Source organism: Xiphophorus maculatus, chromosome 19 (genome assembly GCF_002775205.1).
Source record: "Xiphophorus maculatus strain JP 163 A chromosome 19, X_maculatus-5.0-male, whole genome shotgun sequence".
NCBI lineage: Eukaryota > Metazoa > Chordata > Actinopteri > Cyprinodontiformes > Poeciliidae > Xiphophorus > Xiphophorus maculatus.
In genome coordinates this window covers 24,129,475-24,148,981 of record NC_036461.1, presented here as the reverse complement: position 1 = coordinate 24,148,981, position 19,507 = coordinate 24,129,475, and the positions used below count along the sequence as shown (strand labels likewise).

The following is a 19,507-nucleotide window of genomic DNA, read 5'->3' as shown; positions in this document are numbered from 1 at the left end:
AGCATCAGAGTGAAAGTCTAACTCTTCTCTCCTCCCCTCCCTCTCAGTTTTTTTGGGTTGCTGGGGATCCGGGGGTTTGTGTTGCTGGCTTCTCTCGCTCAGCTGATGGTGACGTAGCTGCGCGGAATCGGAAGAGTGATTTTTATTTATTTATTTATTTTTATACGACCAGAGAAGGGCTGTGAGTGTGTATGCGTGTGTGTGTGTTGGGAGGAGGGAGGGCTGGGGGGGGCAACCATTTCACACCTTTAACGCGTGAGCATTAAAGGGCTTCTCAACAGAGGATGACAATCCACAGGAGGAAAAACGCGCACGCACACACACGCAACCCGGCGTTCCTCTCTCAGATGCGCAAAGTCCAGCGCGCAGCTCTGCGTGGCAACTTCGCCGAACACGCAACGGGTGAAAAACTGCGGTCGTTAACAGGCTATCGATTGCGGTTTGTCACCGGCGCTTGAAAGAAAGGCTTTCCCTCCACATCCACTGGAGCGGCATCATAATTTCCAACGCTGTCGCGGAGGAGAGGAGGAGGAGGGAGAGGAGGAGGAGGAGGAGGAAGAGAGCGCTGATTCACAGCTTGCAGGAGGAGGCAGAGACGCTTGGACGGGCTCAAGGAGAAGAAGAAGGAGATCCATCTCCCGCCCAGCGTGCAGTCCTAAAATACCGAGCCACTCGCCTCCTGCTCCTCCCTCGTTACTGACAGCCCTGCGACCCACCGGCTCCGTCCTGTTCCGGCCAGGGGAGGATTCTGGGGAGGAAGGGCGCCACGGCAAGGAGAAGACGAAAGGCGATCGCCCTCCCCTTTGGCCCGGTTTGATCCCACACATTCGGCAGTACCGTGGGCAGGCTGGGGGGCGCGAGGGGGTGTGTGAGGCGGGGGATGGGGGGGGAGAGAGGACCTGCACGCTCCCGCTTGTTCATGAGGACGACACGGCAGCCTCGCGGTGGGATTGTGGTGTGCGGATTACTTTAGGACCAGCTCGGCAAAAACAACAACAACAACAAGAATAAGACTAATAATAACAATAAAGGGGGCGGACGGGAGCTGCTCAGCTGTCTCTACATAAACTCACTCACATACAGATCCAGGTGAGTAATAATCAACACGCAGCCATGCAAAGTGATACATGCATTACATAAAATAATAAGAATGAAAAAAATGAAATCTATGTTTCGTAGAATGAGACGTTCTAGATGCACATGTAGAAATGATCACATTAGAGAGGGATGATGATGATGATGATGATGATGTGAGCTGGATGTGCTCCATCAGCCTGCACGCGCTTCAATCTGACCATCCTGCTGCAGACATGATCCATTACAACCGGCTCGGATGGATTCGTGATATTCTGTCTAAATGGGTGTGACAGTCAAGTAACTGCCGTCTCAGAGAAAGCTGGAGTTTTTATTTATTTATTTTATCATCATCATTATTACTATTATTAATTTGTTCTCTGCGCTTCTCCTACACTCTTTGGAGTTGATTGGAGAGAACACGCACACACACACACACACAGAGAAAGAGAGAGAGGCCTGCCTGCATCCTATAATAGGCTAAGTTACGGTGCGGACCTATGGGTGCTCCAGCAGGGGATTCCCCCCCACCTTCGTGGAGGCGATGGCATCCGGCCCTCATGATGATTAATCAGCGACAGCTGAGGCTCTCGGTGTGTCTGCTGAGTCCATGTTTACGCGCATCTCAAATAGCCTCCTTAAAAACGAGACCCACCTCCCAAAATAGGGGAAGGAGGGAAAAGGGATCTGCGTGCAGATCATGCCGCTCGGAGCCATGTAGCAATATACCGAGTGCACAGCGACCTCTGAAACATGAAAATAAATACATAAATTCAAACAGCTAATAGTAGCCGTTTGAAATTACACATTGGTGTAACACTGTGCATGTATTTTATTCGGGTAGATACCGGTGAAAAGTGTGAAAAGAAAATGTAGATGTATGTAGCTTCAGCAGCTAGAAATAAATCTTTTAGATTCCAGAAATGTTTAGAATGTGCTTACGCTACAAATTTAGCTAAATCCTGACTATATATATTTTTAGAAAAAATTTCACTAAATTTATCATTAGAAATAATTACAGCTTAATTAGGTTTTTGGCAGAAGTCAGTTATCAGCGGTGGCAGGTTTTAAAATGGGTCAAATGGGCAGTTGCCCAGGGAGGCATTAGAAGAGGGGTGGAGATGTATATTTCTACTGCTATTGTTCACATCCAGAGTGGGATCAATATGTTCTTTTCTACTTTTAAACTTTAATTTATATATATATATATATATATATATATAGAGTATATCATGATTACAGAGGCAGTGATCGTTGAGTTGCACAGACGTTCTGTCTCCCATTTGTTGCTACATGCTGCTGGAAAGCTGGCTGAAAGAATGCTACTTTACTTTTCTTACACCTACACTCTGAATTTACATTCAGTAAGCTCTGAGCTGGTTAGCTAACTCTTCTAGTTGAAATGCGATGGATTGACATCCAGCTTTTAAAAGGTTTGGTGTGAATTTAAAGCTACGGCTCCACCATGATAGCTTTAGCCAAGCATTAGACCTGATTCTAATGCTTGGATTTTGGCTATTTCTGAAAGTCTCCTTGCTCTCCTCCCTGCCTGCCTGCTGCCAATTGCTAGCTTTTTGTCTCTGACACATTTAAAACTTGTAATTCTGTTTTACAATTCAATCTTACTTTAAACTTCTCCACATTTTCGTCCCCATTTGTTTATCTTTATGTTGAGATTAAATTAAACGCGAGGAGATCCTATTTACTAACGAGGCACCTAGAGTTGCAGTGGATTTTATTTATGGGTGCTTGCATTAAAGAGGACAATGCCACACTTTTCAGGTTAGATTTGATCATTATTTTAAAACCGTTTTACTTCATCTTGACAATCATGCACTGCTTTGTGTTGGCCTGTCATTTAAAATCCCAATAAAACTAAAGGCAAACTGTAAAAATTTTTTTTCAAAAGTCAGTGAAAGCATCAACAGTAAATACAGCAAAATGGATAAAAATGATCCAGCTTAGTCATCCAATCAGGCAGTAGGTGGCTCCTAACAATCTGAGTGACTCTGTTAGGATTAACTGGATGAAGTCCGGTTCCGTTTATCCATCCTCACCTTTCACTTTCTCCCTCTGTGCTCCAGAAACACACATTAGATTCTGATTGTGGGTTATAACGATAGCAATAACTGAGAAAGATGTCAAAGGAAATAATTTTATATCTGCAGCTTTCAGCTACGTTCTCACTACGTTTAGTTTGACATTTTCCAGCAAAAAAAAAAAAAAAAAAATCATTAATTGAACTTTGCTATTAAAACAGATGGAGGGGAATAATATTAGAGAGCTGCGTAAAAGTCAGTTTGGTGACTCATTTTAATCCTTCCCTTTCCGACTTTGCATCATATTAAGAGGCCGTTTCTTTTCTGTCATAGTCAATAAATACACACTGCATTCCAAGTATGTGTGAAGGTCTGTAATCATAATTAATTACAAATCCAACAAGAATCCAAAGTGGTGATATTGTTTCATCGGACTTGTCTTTGTCTGAATATTGTTACTATTGTGATGCTGAACACATTGCAGTTCCATCAGAAAGCTGCAATACAACCATTGTGTATTTGCTGTTGTTTCTCTTTGACTTTATTGCAGCATCTGCATCACCTAATAAGAGAAGGTTTAGGAAGAAGCAGGCCGATCAGCGTCACCGCTACGGCTAAAGCAATGAAAACGCCGTTACCCACTGCCTCTCAGTGCCTTCTGTTTCTCTGGAAATAGTGCTTAAGGAAAACACAATACCATCATTTTATTCTCATCAATTTCCAGGAAGTAAACAAACATTTATTCATGCAAAATTCAACCTTTGCTTTAATTAATAAGTCACACCTCATTCACACAGTTCCTCCCCTGTTGTTTTTGTTTGTGCTCTGCACTGCTGATTCTCTCAGGGATTGTATAGCTGGCTGCAGTCCACAGTGACGGCTCTGCTGATTCAGGAAAATATAAGTTCCTCATCTCCAGCATGGGCTGCAATTCACTGTCATTCTTTTCTTTCCTCCTCCTCGTGTGTATTTTGAAATCTACCATCAAAATCCTTTTCCCCCCACATCATATATATATATAAGTTATTCATCTTATAGGGGTGATTTTTGGTACCACTAAAATTGTAAAAAAAAAAAAAAAATTGACATGTGTAATGGTAAAAGCAGAATCAGCCAGAACCCAAAACGCAGCCACAACAAGAGGATGGTTAACCAAAAGGTTTTATTACTAAAGTAAATGGTGTAGAAGGGTGTGGTCACACTAGTGGGTCAGGGACGAGGAATCCACAGGGGTCAGGAGTCCAGCCGGGGGGGCGGGAGGGTGAATGGACAAGGGAGATCTGTGAGGGTCTCAGGGGACAAACAGACGACAGGGACAAAATCCACCAACCAGAGGCTGAGTCGTGAAACGGTCCAGGGTCATGCACGGGAGGGTCTCAGGCAGTGAAAATCCAGAATCCAGAAGGCAGGGTCAGAAACAGGCAGGGTTCAGCAACAGGACTTTCAACAGCAAAAGGATTAGGGAAAAATCTGTGGTCAAAAACAGGCAGGATCAGAAACCAGAAAACTCTTTGGAACATGAGACAAGGCTTGAAAGCTGTGACAGTGGCAACAGATGATCTCGCACTGAGCTGGTGACGAGCAGCTGTTTAAATTGGAACCAGCTCAGTGCAGGTGAGGGCAATGAGCAATCAGCACAGCCAAGGCAGAGCTGAAGTGCTGGAATCATGACAACATGCCTCTAAAATGATAATATGTGATGCAGTGTTGGAGTATTTTCCAAGGTAACCAATGCTTCAGACCGGTATGTGAACACAGGGATGCAATTTCAAGATACAAAATTGAGTGTAAATCCAGATTTAGGTCAACCAAAGCAAAGAGAAACAAGTGTCAGACTAATAAAAACTGAAATCCTCTACTGATTTCAGGACAGAATGATTGACTGCAATACTTTGCATGTTTCTTAGGTGACTGCTTAAACTGAGACTTCACAGTCAGTCAGCCCCAGGGTTCAAGAAGTGTCGTGAAGTTCAGACTGTCCAGAAACACTAAATAATCAGGCATAACTGAGGTGATAGTCTTTGCAATAAATCCCAGCTGTTAGAATGTGTATTAAGTTCAGGATGGTCAAGTGTTCATTACTCTCCTCCTGCCACTGGCTTCAGCAGTTAGCATTAAAAGAAGACGCAAGTCTTTACCGTTAAGGGTCTAAGATGCTTTGATTGAGCTTTTATGAATTTGGACAACGTCTCAACTGTTCTCGCAAGGCTGCTTTTTATTGGTGTGTTAAGTTTCAGTGTGGTTTTTGATGAGCTTTTGTGTTTCTGTTTGCTGTCACGCTCTCACAGTTCTTCATTCAGTAGCACTGCTGAGTGAGTCATTTTCTTCTGACCCGAGTGCTATCCCAGAGATTTCAAACAATCTGCACCACTGGATGCACATACTTGACTCAATTAAACTTTGTTCACAAAATATCGCTTTGAGGTCCAAAAATTGTGTGTGAAGATCTTCATTTTCTACCTCACTGGTAACCTCTAGTATTATATTCAAGCCTGAAATCACAATGGAAACAACATAATTTTCATTATTTATGGGCTGAATTTGAGAAATATTCACAGATCTTGAACTTTTTTGCAATCTGTCACATTTGATCAGTTTATCAGGATTAAAATGATAGACCAACACCCTGTAGAAGATAAATGGGAAGTTGAATGAAAAGGATTCATACAGTTGTCTTAAGACTTAGGTTTGCCTTACAACTGGACAACAAGCCTACCCATACAGCAAGAGCTGCAATGGAACGGTTGAAATCAAAGCATTTTCATGTGTTAGTGCCTACGCCAAAATCTAATTAAGAATCTGTGGCAATACTAGAGAATTCCTGCTCACTGGCACTCTCCATTCAATCTCAATTCAGTCAATAAATACACACTGCATTCAAAGTTTGTGTGCAGGTCTGTAATTTTTATTAATTACAAATCCAACAAGAATCCAACGTGATGATATTGTTTCATCGTAGTTGTCTTTGTCTGAATATTGTTGCTATTGTGATGCTGAACACATTGCATTTCCGCCAAAAAGCTGCAATATAACCATTGTGTATTTTCTGTTGTTTCTCTTTGGCAGGTGGAGGGTGGAAGAAAGCACAGCCCAGTGCTGGATCCCAGAGGGACTGTTAGTGTTGCAAGGCCCCTTAAGACGAAGAAGGGTGCATGGAGGGTTCAAGGCCTCTAAAACCAGGGACATCAGCCTGCCTCTGGTTGGGGCTGGTCTCTGTGGCTATAGCTTTCCTTTGTACAGAGGCCCGGACTACTCCGAGCCCTTTACTCAGCCCCAACAATGCCACCTGCAAGGGCAACTCAAAATGTCAAACAGGGATCATCCTCCCCATCTGGTATCCCGAGGATCCATCCATGGGAGACAAGATTGCTCGGGTCATAGTCTATTTTGTGGCCATGATCTACATGTTTCTTGGTGTGTCCATCATTGCCGACCGTTTCATGGCAGCCATTGAGGTCATCACCTCCCAAGAACGAGAAATTGTCATCAAAAGGCCCAATGGTGAAACAACGACAACCACAATTCGGGTGTGGAATGAAACAGTTTCCAACCTTACTCTCATGGCCTTAGGGTCATCTGCCCCCGAGATTCTGCTCTCTGTGATTGAAGTTTGCGGACATGAGTTCAAATCTGGTGAACTTGGTCCATCGACAATTGTTGGCAGTGCAGCCTTCAATATGTTTGTCATCATTGGCCTCTGTGTGTCCGTCATTCCCCAAGGTGAAGTGCGCAAGGTCAAACACCTGAGAGTTTTCTTTGTCACAGCAGGCTGGAGTATCTTTGCTTACATCTGGCTCTACATGATCCTGGCTGTTTTTTCTCCTAATGTAGTCCAGGTCTGGGAAGGCCTAGTCACACTATCCTTTTTTCCCATATGCGTCCTACTCGCCTGGGTAGCAGACAGACGACTGCTCTTCTACAAGTTTATGCATAAGAAATATCGCACTGACAAACACAGGGGTGTCATTATTGAGACAGAAACAGAACGCTCCAAAGGGATTGAGATGGACGGCAAGATGGTCAACTCTCACTTTATGGATGGAAGTGCAACCAGTAATCTGATTGGTTTGATTGAGAGCAAAGAGGTAGATGAGTCCCGTCGGGATATGATTCGTATCTTAAAGGACCTAAAGCAGAAGCATCCAGAGAAAGATCTTGATCAGCTGGTTGAGATGGCTAATTACTATGCTCTCTCACATCAGCAAAAGAGCCGTGCCTTCTATCGTATCCAGGCCACTCGAATGATGACAGGTGCTGGAAATATCTTGAAGAAACATGTAGCAGAACAAGCAAAGAAGAGTGCCAGTGTGCAAGAGGTGCACGTGGAGGAACCCGAAGAGTATGTGTCTCGGATAGCATTTGAGCCTGCTGCCTACCAGTGCCTTGAGAACTGCGGTGCTGCCATCCTGACTATCACCAGAAAGGGTGGTGACGTCAACAAGACGATCTACCTGGATTATAAAACAGAAGACGGCTCGGCTAATGCTGGAGCAGACTACGAGTTCACAGAGGGCACAGTGGTGTTCAAACCAGGGGAGATAATCAAAGAAATAAGCATTGGCATCATAGACGATGACATCTTTGAAGAGGACGAGCACTTCTTTGTGCGTCTCAATAATCTTCGGGTCTTGGAAACTGAAGACGAGGTGTTGTCTGCCAACAGTCTCCCATACCCAAAGGCCATCCTAGGATTTCCCACTGTGGCTACGGTGACTATTCTGGATGACGATCATTCAGGCATTTTCACCTTTGAGAGTAGCTCAGTTCACGTCAGTGAAAGCATCGGCATTATGGAAGTGAAAGTGCTGAGGACTTCTGGAGCAAGGGGAACGGTCATTGTGCCTTATCGCACAGTGGAGGGACTTGCCAAAGGCGGAGGGGAGGACTTTGAAGACACCTATGGAGAACTTGAGTACAAAAACGACGAGACCTGGTAAGAAGAATCCTCTTCTTTTTGTAGCAGTTTTCTATGAAGTTTTATTGGCTCATGCTCATTGGTTAGTGGCTGATTAAGGCTTCTTGATCTGTAATAATCAAGAAGCCTTGATTATTAGGCTTCTTGATTGAACACATTGTATTAAATGGACACATAATTAAATAATATAACTTAAGAATTATTTCTTCGACAATTTTAATTTCCATTTTATATTGCATTTAAACATGCATAAACTTTACTGTTTACGACGTAAGCTTTAGTGCTCTTTAGCAGTCTGCTGGAAACGGCATTTTGTTTTGAGCCAAAGGCTCAGCTCATTCTTTGACATACAATAATACAAATGTTACCTATTTATGTGGCATTTCCACTGACCGCTTTGTGAACTTTGACTCCCTGTTTTTCTCTCGTTAGTTAGACAGCAAACACACTCATCTGACGCTTGTTTTTTTCTGTGTGGAGAGTTTTCCTCTCATCAGACAGCTTCGGCAGCAGCCGTCTGTTTTTTGTGTGCTGGAGATTCTACGCAAGCGTGGAAACACGAACTCCTGAAGCAACCCTCTCTTTACCCTTCAACTCCCTGCTGCTTTGTTTTCGCCATCCCCGGAGTTTTGCACGTTTCCCTTTTTCCCTGTGTTCTCTTCATGCCTTGTCAACTTCCTCTGACAAAAAAAAAAAAGCAGAGCGGATAGATAGAAGCCTAGTTAAAAGAGATTCACTTCCAAGGTCAAAGGTCTGGCTTTGATTTATATAATCAGTGTGTGACAGTGTTTTGCGTTTGATGGTGGATGGTGTTGAAATGAATTATGACACGTGAAGGTTTAATTTCTTCTGAGCGGAGCCATCAATAAAAATCCTGTGATTGGTAATGATGTCTTATGTAAAGTGGGTGTGTCATGTGGTCTTGTCAGCTGTACCATCTGTCTATGATACTGGACTACAACAAACAGTCATGCAACATTTGGTAGTGTTAAAATGAACGTAGCAAACTGTGCTGTAGCATAGAGAGCGTTTGTCGATTGGACAACGTTTCAGCGCATGCTTGTGAGACATTACGATTCTGGCGTCTCTGGAATGCAGCTTCACAAGCACTCGTGTTGTACATGTTGACCTACAGCCACTTAACCACAGAGACAAGTGTCTGCTGTTCCCCGATTCTCTACCAAATGGACCTAACTGGCAGAGACTGGGCTGCAGTGTGAGGGCTGAGACAGCCCCGGAGAACAATGGCAGGGGGATGAGTGTTGGGTGATCAGCATGCTCCAAGGACCTGCTGAGCACTTTGGATTTTACTTGATTTATGTGGGAGAGGCTTTTGGAAGGCTGCTGAGGGAATACAAGGAGGAGATGTGGTGATGTAGTTGTGAGGATGATGGTTTATTGATCTACTTGCTGTTATTGCATATCGTGCTGACTGTTAGTCTCACATAGTGCCGCACTTCTCTACCAAGGGGATGTAAAGCCAAGAAAAAAAAGGCATGCTGTAATTGGTTAACTGAGAGATCTTGAACATAATCAGACAGCATAATAATTTGCTGAATATTTAGTGGGGAAAGAATGACAAAATTACAGAGCACTATTGAGGAACACTTGTCTTTCCTTAGAAAAACGGTGTAGTTAATAACTAATGTGTTCAGTGGCAGGGCTACTTATTAGCAAAGAAAGCGATAACATCCCTCTCTGGATTCGGCTGCTGTGCATCAGAATGAATCAGTTCGTATCAATTTTGACACCAATGAGAATGTCTAAAAAGTTCTTTTGCATAAATATTGACTGTTAGAAATTAATTATTTTTGAAAACCATGTTACACATTACATATAAAATCTATTTAAGTTGTGAGCAGTCAAATAAAACCTTTATTTCTAATAACACAATGTTCCTATGAATTATACGAATTAATTTTTTGCATACCACTTGATGAAGCCATGCTAGCTGTTTTCCCAGTTTTCAGGCTCGGATGTACTGCTGCTGTCGTCCTTTTATGACCCAGTTCTGGCATGAACATCACCATTGTTCCTGTCTTACTTCTACTTCCTTCAGCAGCTTCCACTCACCACAGTTCTTCTTTTAAATAGTAGGTGTCCCTATAAATAAAACCAGCCTGTTGTATTGATTCAACAGAAGCTGCAACAATGCAGAGGTTAATCCAGTAAAAAATGTCAAACAAGTCGACTGAAGACAATTCAGCTAATTAGTTTGAATAGCTTGAGTAAATAGAAACTGAAGATTTCAAATGATGATGTCATTTATTAAGAGCAAAAGCTATCCAAATCACAAATGATCTCTGATTAATCATATTATTGGGGTTGAGATTCAATAGCCTGATTACTATATTACCAGAAAAAACAAGGAATGACCAAAAAAACCCAATCTGACAAAGTGAGGCTAAAAGAAGTCAAAAAGCAACACATTGACCTCCGACCTAAAGAATTGTCATAACAGATAAAAACAGTCATTGACATGGTTCAGTCTGCAAAGAAATACAAGGCCTAATAACCAAAGTTATTATGGAGCCAGTATTCTTAAACCAGGAACTATTATTAAAGAAATCATTATGATATTAAGCAAAAAATATACAAAACTATTGAATGAAATAGCTACTATAAAACAATGTGATGCAATATAAATCAAAATATGGTGGAACTAATTCAGTTTAATTCCCAATATAATGAAACTGTCTCACTGCCATCCACGTAGAAGACCAGATCTGCGTTTGAGCTCCCAACACTTCCAACACTCTTAAATTTTAAAAACAAAAAGAGAGAATGATCTATTTGTTTTGTCAAAAAAACGTTACGCTACCAAAGAGTATGACTTTATCCACAATCATACCAAAAGTTTGACAGGAACATTTCCAACATATTCATTTTCTCAGGGAAAAGGAATATTTCTAAAATTCACAGAAGACAAAATTACGTTGGTTCTTCTGCAACCTAAAAACTTCTCCTTGGAGTCATTTTTCTCTCTCTGTGGGACAAAAAGATTGTTACAAAACGTGTTTGCCTCCGCTGCCCTACATTCATATTTAAACGGGGAAATGTTATATTTTCTCTTGCCAGAAGGAGTTCCTCTGTTACAAGGTGAAAACAGTTCTTGGTGTGAAGCCATCGTAGTGAGTAGATGAAGGCAGAGCGCGCCGTGTGTGAGAAGGGGCCGAGTGTTTAATGCCCTTCAGCACAATTAGATCACACAATTCTCTCTACCTGGTTCCCTTTAGCACCTCATTTTGCTGGTTATTTTGCTATCGACCACATATAAGACTGCAAAATGGTTGTGTGCATTTGTATGCAGTTTATGTAAATGTCTGCTTTCAGTAGTTTATTTAATTGTTGCTTTTGTGTTTTCGGTGATTGGATCTTTGTGTAAGCTGGTATTTTATTCCTCCATGTTTTTAAACTCATATCGTCTCATAGGACGGCCCATGTATAGGCAAGATGATACCACACAATTATATTCAATAAATCACAATATTATTGAAAACTTCATTTACCTCATTAACATTAAAGATTAATTACACACAGAATGATGTTTTTGAGCATTTATTTTTGTTAACTGTGATGAGTTTCCACTTACAGCTAATGAAAAATATGACATTTACGAATAACATATTACATCAGACCACCAAAAAAAAAAACAATTTTTTAACACAGAAATGTGGGTTTAATGAAAAGAATGTCTGTTACAGGAACCAAATATTATTTTCAAAAGGTACTTTTAATCTGTGAATCTCATCAGAACACATATTTTAATTTATTAGATATGACTGAAGGCACATATTTGCATCCACTCAGTTGGTGTGCTGAAATATACAGCTGCATTATTACGATTATGCACAGAGTATGTATTGCTTTATCGAATTTGGATTAAAGCTTTATGCTAGTGGTGCTCCAACTGTGTTACAGCAGACTGGACGGCCCTGCAGAGGACAGTGAGGGAAGCTGAAAAGGCCAATGGGTTGGCCCTCACTTCCTCCACTAGAAACTGTAAAAAAAAAACCTGAAAAGATGTTAAAATGATTGACCTTTGGTCATTGCAGTTATTTTCTCCTGTATGTTGTCGTTTTTTAAACAAATTAATCCTCGTCATAGTTTGCCATGGTTGTTGTTTTTCTTCCTGCTTGCGTATATCAGGACACAGAACAGTGACGTTTGTCGAGTATCGGTGACGTTCAGGTCGGATCAATGCGACCTGGATGTTAGGTCACATTTGAATCGGATACGTATCGGATATCCAAAGTGGCCTGGGTCGCATTCGAAAACAATCCGCCCTGTGTTGTTCAGACTGTCATGAAACAATCAGAATTACGAGGTCGAATTACAATTAAAAAAAAAGAAAATCGGAATTGGATCACTTTAGGCTGCAGTGTGAACGCAGCCTTAGCCTGGTGGAACGGCACGGATGTTGAACTACAACACTCCTAAAACGGATATAAATGGCATCATGAAGCAGCGCTGTTGTGACGACATGCTGAAGGCGGAGTGTCCGAAGGCGTAGCAGCGTTTTAAACAGACAGAGGCCAATTTCACAGTGTCAAATACGGCTACTATGGACAGTGAATTTTCTTATGTGTATATGTTTCCCATATATGCAGCAGTAGTCACTTGGCTGTGCTGTATAGTGACGCTATGTCCTGGAAAATACACAATATAAAATAACACCTTTAATGATTTCTCACTGGGCTGTACCCCTGTTTGGTATGAAAATAATAAAATGACAACAAATTAAAATTCCTGTTGGTGGTTTCGCCGCTAAGTCCACATAAAGAAAGATAATGATAATTAAATGCCTCTCCTCCCTTTAGTGGCTCATAGAAGCAGAATTAAGTGTTGCTAATGGGGACGGTGCCTCGCTATACATTCTCAAAGGATTCATATTCTCCTACAGGTGAGACGGCGTGCAGTCCAGAGATAGCTTTGTTAATAAAATAAAGTTAATTTTTTTGGGAGGGCTGGGGATGGGGCAGTGGGGGGTGGAGGGGTGTTTAGTTTCTGTGATGACTCCGATTAACATTTAGGCCTCCTGAGAAAACTATCTCCAGGCTGGGAGCTGCCTGTGTAAAGCTGCAGAGAATATTAAAGTAATAAAGGTAGCCAGGTTGGGTTTCCTTATTGAGCCGGTGAAGATAACACAGCTGAGAAGCTCCATCCCTGGAGAGGCCGATGTTTAACTAAGTGCTGATGGATTCATAAATAAATGAGTGGTGCGCGGCAGACGGACCAGAATCACCCGACGTATTCGTGGTCGTGGTTGTAAGGGGGAATGAATCTTCCCGTGCATTCACATGCAACCTTTAAGGATTTATAATTGCGGCGATGATAAAACGCGCGATTTTTTGACCTTTTCTAGGCGCCGAAGTCTTTTACTGAAATGTTTCCTTCGGTATTTCTGGAATGTGTAAGGTGCTACCCCCTCCTGGCATCATGACTGACAGGACACATGTTTACTCTGATCCTCGTCCTGCTGAGCGAGGCAGCTTTCACCCCAGCCAGCACTTTTCCATATCTCCCAGAATGGACCCACGGGGCTTACCTTACCCGCCTGCAGCCGGTCCCCTGACACCGCCTGGATCGTCTTCAGCTCAGCTTATCATATTCACAGCTGCAGCTTTCTTTTGTTTCATTAAGGCTAGCCTTATAATCTCTGGTCTCTCTGAAATGATGTCTTTCTGTTTTTGGTCGTCGTGTTTTTCTGCAATTTGTTGGAATTGTTTCAGTAGTATTATTCAGTTTTCTTCAAAATTTATCTTAAAACTGCTTTATATAAAAAAGTTGTTTACTTATTTTTGTTAGTCACAACCAGGCTGGATTCCTGCCTGACTGGTACAGCTTATATGTACAAATTACTGTGACGGATCCTCCTCACCTGTAAGAACTGAAGTCCAGCTAAAGTGTTTTGTCAGACCTTCATTCATGCCCTAAAAACCCTTCGATGTGGCTGAATTAAGAAATTCAGTCACAAATTTAACAGTGGGTTAAATTTCCTCCACATTGATTTGAAAAACTCACTGGCGGCTATCACAGAAAACAAGTTATCAGGTTTACAAGAATAAGACAGGGTTGGTTAACACAGCGTTTCCCCCATACTAATTAAATTATTTGTCTATTGCCTTTTATTTATTCACATTATTTCTTTCAGAATTTGTTTGATGATCTGAAACATGAAAAGAAAAAAACCTCTAAGAGAGAAAACTACTATAATAAAAATGCTTATTTTTGTACAAAAATAAATAAACAAATAAATAAATGGCCGCACTGGAATAAGCCTGGCTCAGAGTGAATGTTGTGATCGTCCCGGGCCTGAAACCCGAGCACGGCGCGGTATCAGATATGGTTCTTGAATTAGTGTCTGCCAGTTTGTGAGTACACAGTGCAGGCATTCTGATGCTGCCTTCAATCATGTTCCTGCTTTATGCCAGGAGATTTCTATTTATTTATTATTTTTCAACTTTCTTTATTGAATTTTACAGCTTGACATACATCAAACATTAGTACAATGAAAACACGGTAGTTATAGATAGAGAGAAGAGGAAGTTCAAGCTGATTTCTCCCAGAACCCAACCCACCCCGTCCAGGTCTAAGCACAAGACAAACAGCCAGCAGAGATCCAGTCCCTGCAACAGCTTCTAGCAACACGACATACACACACACACACACACACACACACACACACACACACACACACACACACACACACACACACACACACACACACACACACACACACACACACACACACACACACACACATCCATCCATACACACCAAAGGAGGCAGGGAAAGAAATAAAGAAAAAATAATAATACTGATACTAAGAGATTTCTATTTTTAAGTCGCTGATATCTGTAGGTTGTCCATAACCTTTGGGATACTTCATGAGACACCAAAGACAAATTAAGATTAATGATGATGAACAACAAAGCGGCTCAGTTATCGATGCGATCGGTGTGTAACAGCCATCTTGCAATGCATTGCATTAAATGAAGAAGAGCAGATTATCACAGAACCTTACAACTAAAAGCTATTTTTGAGAGTAATGTAAGTCAAAGTACCCAACAAAAGACTTACACACACACTACAGGAAAGTATCTGTAGTGTCAGTACATACTCTGAGAGAACAAGAAAAATTCAGTCCAGATTCCAGCTGGTGACCTGCCACCTCTGAGGAATCGGCGCAACCAACAATAACTGCCGGAATATCAAACCTACAGGACCAACGGGGTCTCCAGGTTGCCCCTGGCGATATTTGAAACAACAGTAAATCTGTCCTTAATAGCCTGCTTTATGTAGCCGTAAAAAGTGTTGCCAACAAAGAAGGGAAGGAGAGGCATATATTTAGTGGCTTCTTTAGATTTTGTGGTGTGTTGTGATTGCCCCTGGAGTGTTGATGACTTAAAGGTAATCATTGGAGCGTCTTCCCCCAGTCGCATATTCGCAAATATTTCCGTGGAACTTTACTCCAAAATATTTGCGGATTGTTTCGTTTAGCATACATAAAATAATTTTGGAAGGAAAATATGGCTTAGGAAGATGAAGTAGTGAGGACAAGTGCTACTTGACATGCTATTGGCTGGTGTTTTCAAAGCAGCATCTTACATTAGCATTACTAGCTTCTTAATTCTGGTATATTTTAAGAGGAAAAAGTAAGTGTTTGTCTAGTACGTTGGTCTTCAAAAACCTAAAGCTAATTAGAAGTAAGTGAAGTGTAAACAATAATGTTGTAAACATCAGTATGTCCAACAACACATGGACCACCTGTGTCCAAACTTTGGCTTTGTGGGCCAAAGAAAAAAAGTATTGATTATCATCTTTATATTCTAAACTTAAAAAATGTTCAGTTTTTTGTTTGCTTGTAGTAAATGGAAAAAAAGATTCCTGATGCCTGTGGATCATTAATGGATAAAATGTATGGTTTCATTTTACCCATTAACTTTCAGAAGCTCCGTTTCCGTTAGAAACGTGCGCAAAACTTCATCGATGTAAACCCCCCCCCAATTTTGCAATTGCTGTTTCCATTAAATAAGAAGCGCAATTTAAAATCACACATGAATTAGTTCATTTACGTGACATCATGGGAAAACACGCCACGCCATCATCCTCAAACTGCTTCCTGTCGTCTTCCCTGTGGTTTGCGCCAGTGGCGGTGTCCGGTTGTTGATCATGTGATTGGTGTGATGTGAAAAAAGCGTTTGCATTGCAAAATAAACCAATTTCGATATGGCAAAAAAAAAAGAAAAACACCTCATCCTAAGGGAAGGACTTTTTTTTTTTTTTTTTTTAAATCAAAAATAATTTTTTAAATTGCCGTGTTTCCATTGAGCAAATGTATTTTCAAAATGTCAAATTGGTCAAGGAAAGCAGCTGGAGCAGCTGTAGTGTTTGTCGTCTCAGCGTTGTACTGCAGTTGATCATGTTTCCATCCATGTCAGGAGACATATAAATAAAACATTTGCTCTTGAGAAATGGACAGAGTCTGGTCGCGGTCAATATGGGTCACCGTTCCCATTTCGTCCGCCTCTCGCCACGGCGGCGGTCCGTGCAGCCCTTCCTGCCCGCGCAACTAATTCTGGCATCTGCATACATTGATAAAGGTCAGTCCTTCCTGCATGCACAGTGCAGCGGCTTTAAAAGCAGAAATCAATACAGCTCACAATGAACGGAGCCACGAATCCAAAATGCTGCAGGAGGCGGGAGCGGCGCCGCACTTCCCTGCCCTTGTCTTTTTCATCTTCCACAGACAAAAACGTTGAAAGCATATGAAAGCGCAAGATGTTTTTGTAAATTTTTTAAAGCAGTCAGCTGATTTGAATGTGAGAATTTTGCTGCCGGCACCGGATGTCTGGCCAGTGTACAAGTGAACAACTCTAAAGGCAGATGGAAGCAGTAAAGCTGAAGGAATGAATTCAAATCAGGGTTGTTGTTTTTTTCCATCACTGAAGTCTGAAAACCTCCATTCCTCCCCAACACATCCTACCTATTCTTGCAATAATCTGCATATAAATATTATCTCTAATTAGATGGTATATTGTATTTTCTGGACTATTTACAGTGCAAATACACATTTTAAATATTTGATACAGTGTTTAATTCTTCATTTGACATCTGTAGGCGATTTTTATTGTGATTATCAGATATAGTGCGACATTTTTATGCAGCAGCAATTTCTGTTTTCTAGTTCTTACAAAGTGTTTTCACTTCTTTGTTTTAGATTTCCTCTAAACGACAGTTTTCTTCAAGTTTTTTTCACGGCATTTATGTTATAGTTAGTTTGTACTTAAGCATAGCAGGGGCATGGTAGGTAGGAAAAGAGAAAGAAAAAAGAAGCAAAAAAAATAATAATTTGAGATTAATCTCAGAAATTTTCTAGAAATATTTTGGGAAATTTTTGAGTTTCAAAAGTTGAACAATTTTGATTTTGGAAAGTCAGAAATGTCCTTGTTTCTTCTGAGATGAATCTCAAAGTCTTTGGCAGAAATTTACTCCTCCTTTTCTTCTATCTACATGCTGTTGCAATACTTTGACTTGACGACTCCAAAGAAATTATGTTTTCTTCAACAATTTTACCAACATTTTTAAATTTACAGGATGTAATTAATCTGCAGTATAAGGAATGTTTTCTCCTTGCGGCTCCGTCGTGAGCATCGCTCTGGTCTCCTGTTGTTCTGGTGCATGAAGTCATGAGTGCTGTTGTCAGAAAATGTAAGAAAACTTCTGCAGTTGCTTAGAATCTATTTTTGGAGTTCTTTATACTTCTTCTGAGAACAAACTTCCTTGGACATCTCCAAGGAAGATGTTAGTTTTCCCTCTCAGTCTGTTTGACCGTCGGCAGATGTACTCCAGATAGTTTCAGAAATGGCCTCGTTCCAGGCCTGAGTACTGAGCCTTTGTTGAATAATTTCACAATATCAGACCATATTTTTTTCTAAAATGCCTGGAAAAACCTCATATAGATGTTCTCATTGACATCTAGGACTTCATTTTCTGAATGCTGCTGTGTTTAAAAACCAGACTAATATTTAGTAGAGGCAACAATAAAGAAATCCTTCCTTTCATGTAAGATTCTTTTAGCTTGGGCTACATAGCTTCTATTTTTGACAAAAGGGGATTTTGAGGTCAGAAAAAACAAAAAGAGTCTTTATGATTTGCTTAGATGGAAATCCAAAAGGTTGGGGTGAGGGGGGAGCAGTGATCTGAAGGTTTGTTTCTTGCTTTGATTAGGACTGTAGACTCATCCTCTCTGCAGCCCTCCATCCCTGCAGCAGCGGGGCTCGTTTTCTGCTCCCTGAACAGATATTTGCTGTGATCTCACTCCAGTTTTCCTGTGTGGACGTTCCACACGTCCCATAGCGGCCCCTCTTCCCCTCCTCTCCTGTTGGGCCGGGGCCGGGCCCGGGGCCGGTATGCTTTGCCTGCAGCTCGGGGGACCTCCTTTAGGGAGGAACTTATTTTTCCAATAATATTCTCTGGGTGCTGCAGTAGAAAATGCACCAGAATGCATCAGTAGTTTCCTCACCTTATTCCCCCTTCACACACACACAAACACACACCCCAACACACGCCATCCTGTCCCTCCACTCTCAACTGCCTGGAAGTGCAGAAGCAGGCGTGACCTCGGCATCAGCTGTTTGAAGGGAAATATGGCTGATCCGTGGTTTAAGTTGAAACGAAGGCGTTTCTGCAGCACCAGCAGGACTTCTGGAAGGATGTTTGTTGTGTTTACTTACAGCCAAGGTTCTCTACTTTAGCTTCAGCCTGGGACTCTGAAGATATTTTCACAACAAGGCAGAACATGGACAATTCTTCAACGTGGAAGCGGTGAAGCAAGTTGTGTGATTCCATGTGTAATTTGCAGACTCTTTATTTTAACCTTTCGGGGGGTAGTTTTGTAATTTTTTGAAAATAAATTCTTATAATTGTTCATTCAAACTGGTTTATGTTTGTATCCCCATGCTAGTTTAACAGGATAAAGTTTTGCCGGTGATCGACTTTAGAAATACGCAGATCAGAGACGTCTGGCCAATTTCTGACCACCATTTTTGTTTTTTTTTTCTTTTAGGAAGGTTCTGGCCTCGTCAGTTTTACGTGGTTTGATTTCTCAATAGAACGACGAATAGCAAACTTTTTCTACACTCAGGATATTTTTGAAAAACATAAACAGCCAATTAAAAAAAAAAAAAAAACTGATCAAAATTTCTGAGATGTGTCTCTCTGCATCATTGAAAACACAAACACGCATTAAAATCCTCCAAATTATCCGACGAGGTGTTTTATAAAAGTAAAAATAAAAATTGGGATACAGGATTAGACATTTTTTATCATATCTTTCCCATATGTACAACTGGGCAGATATTAATAATTGGACAAGTGACAGTGGTGGTTATGCAGAGCAGGAAGGATGCAGATTCTTTTTTACATAATCCAGATGTTAATGTCAGATCGGTGCATCTCTACTTTTGCTCCGTCA

General features: G+C 41.3%; 1 protein-coding gene across 4 annotated transcripts in view; it reads left to right on the top strand.

The window, feature by feature from the left end:
- Positions 1-873: 873 nt before the first annotated feature.
- Positions 874-19,507, top strand: part of slc8a3 (solute carrier family 8 member A3) — a 116,643-nt gene continuing 98,009 nt past the window's right edge. For 2 of the 4 annotated variants that reach the window (XM_023352798.1, XM_023352797.1), the window contains exon 1: positions 7,914-8,046. In XM_023352798.1, the coding sequence (XP_023208566.1) occupies positions 8,013-8,046 (34 nt within the window). In that variant the 5' untranslated portion in view covers positions 7,914-8,012. Of the gene's footprint in view, positions 1,090-6,179; positions 8,047-19,507 lie in introns of those variants that run through there. The other 2 variants (XM_023352794.1, XM_023352796.1) reach the window with 2 other exon arrangements.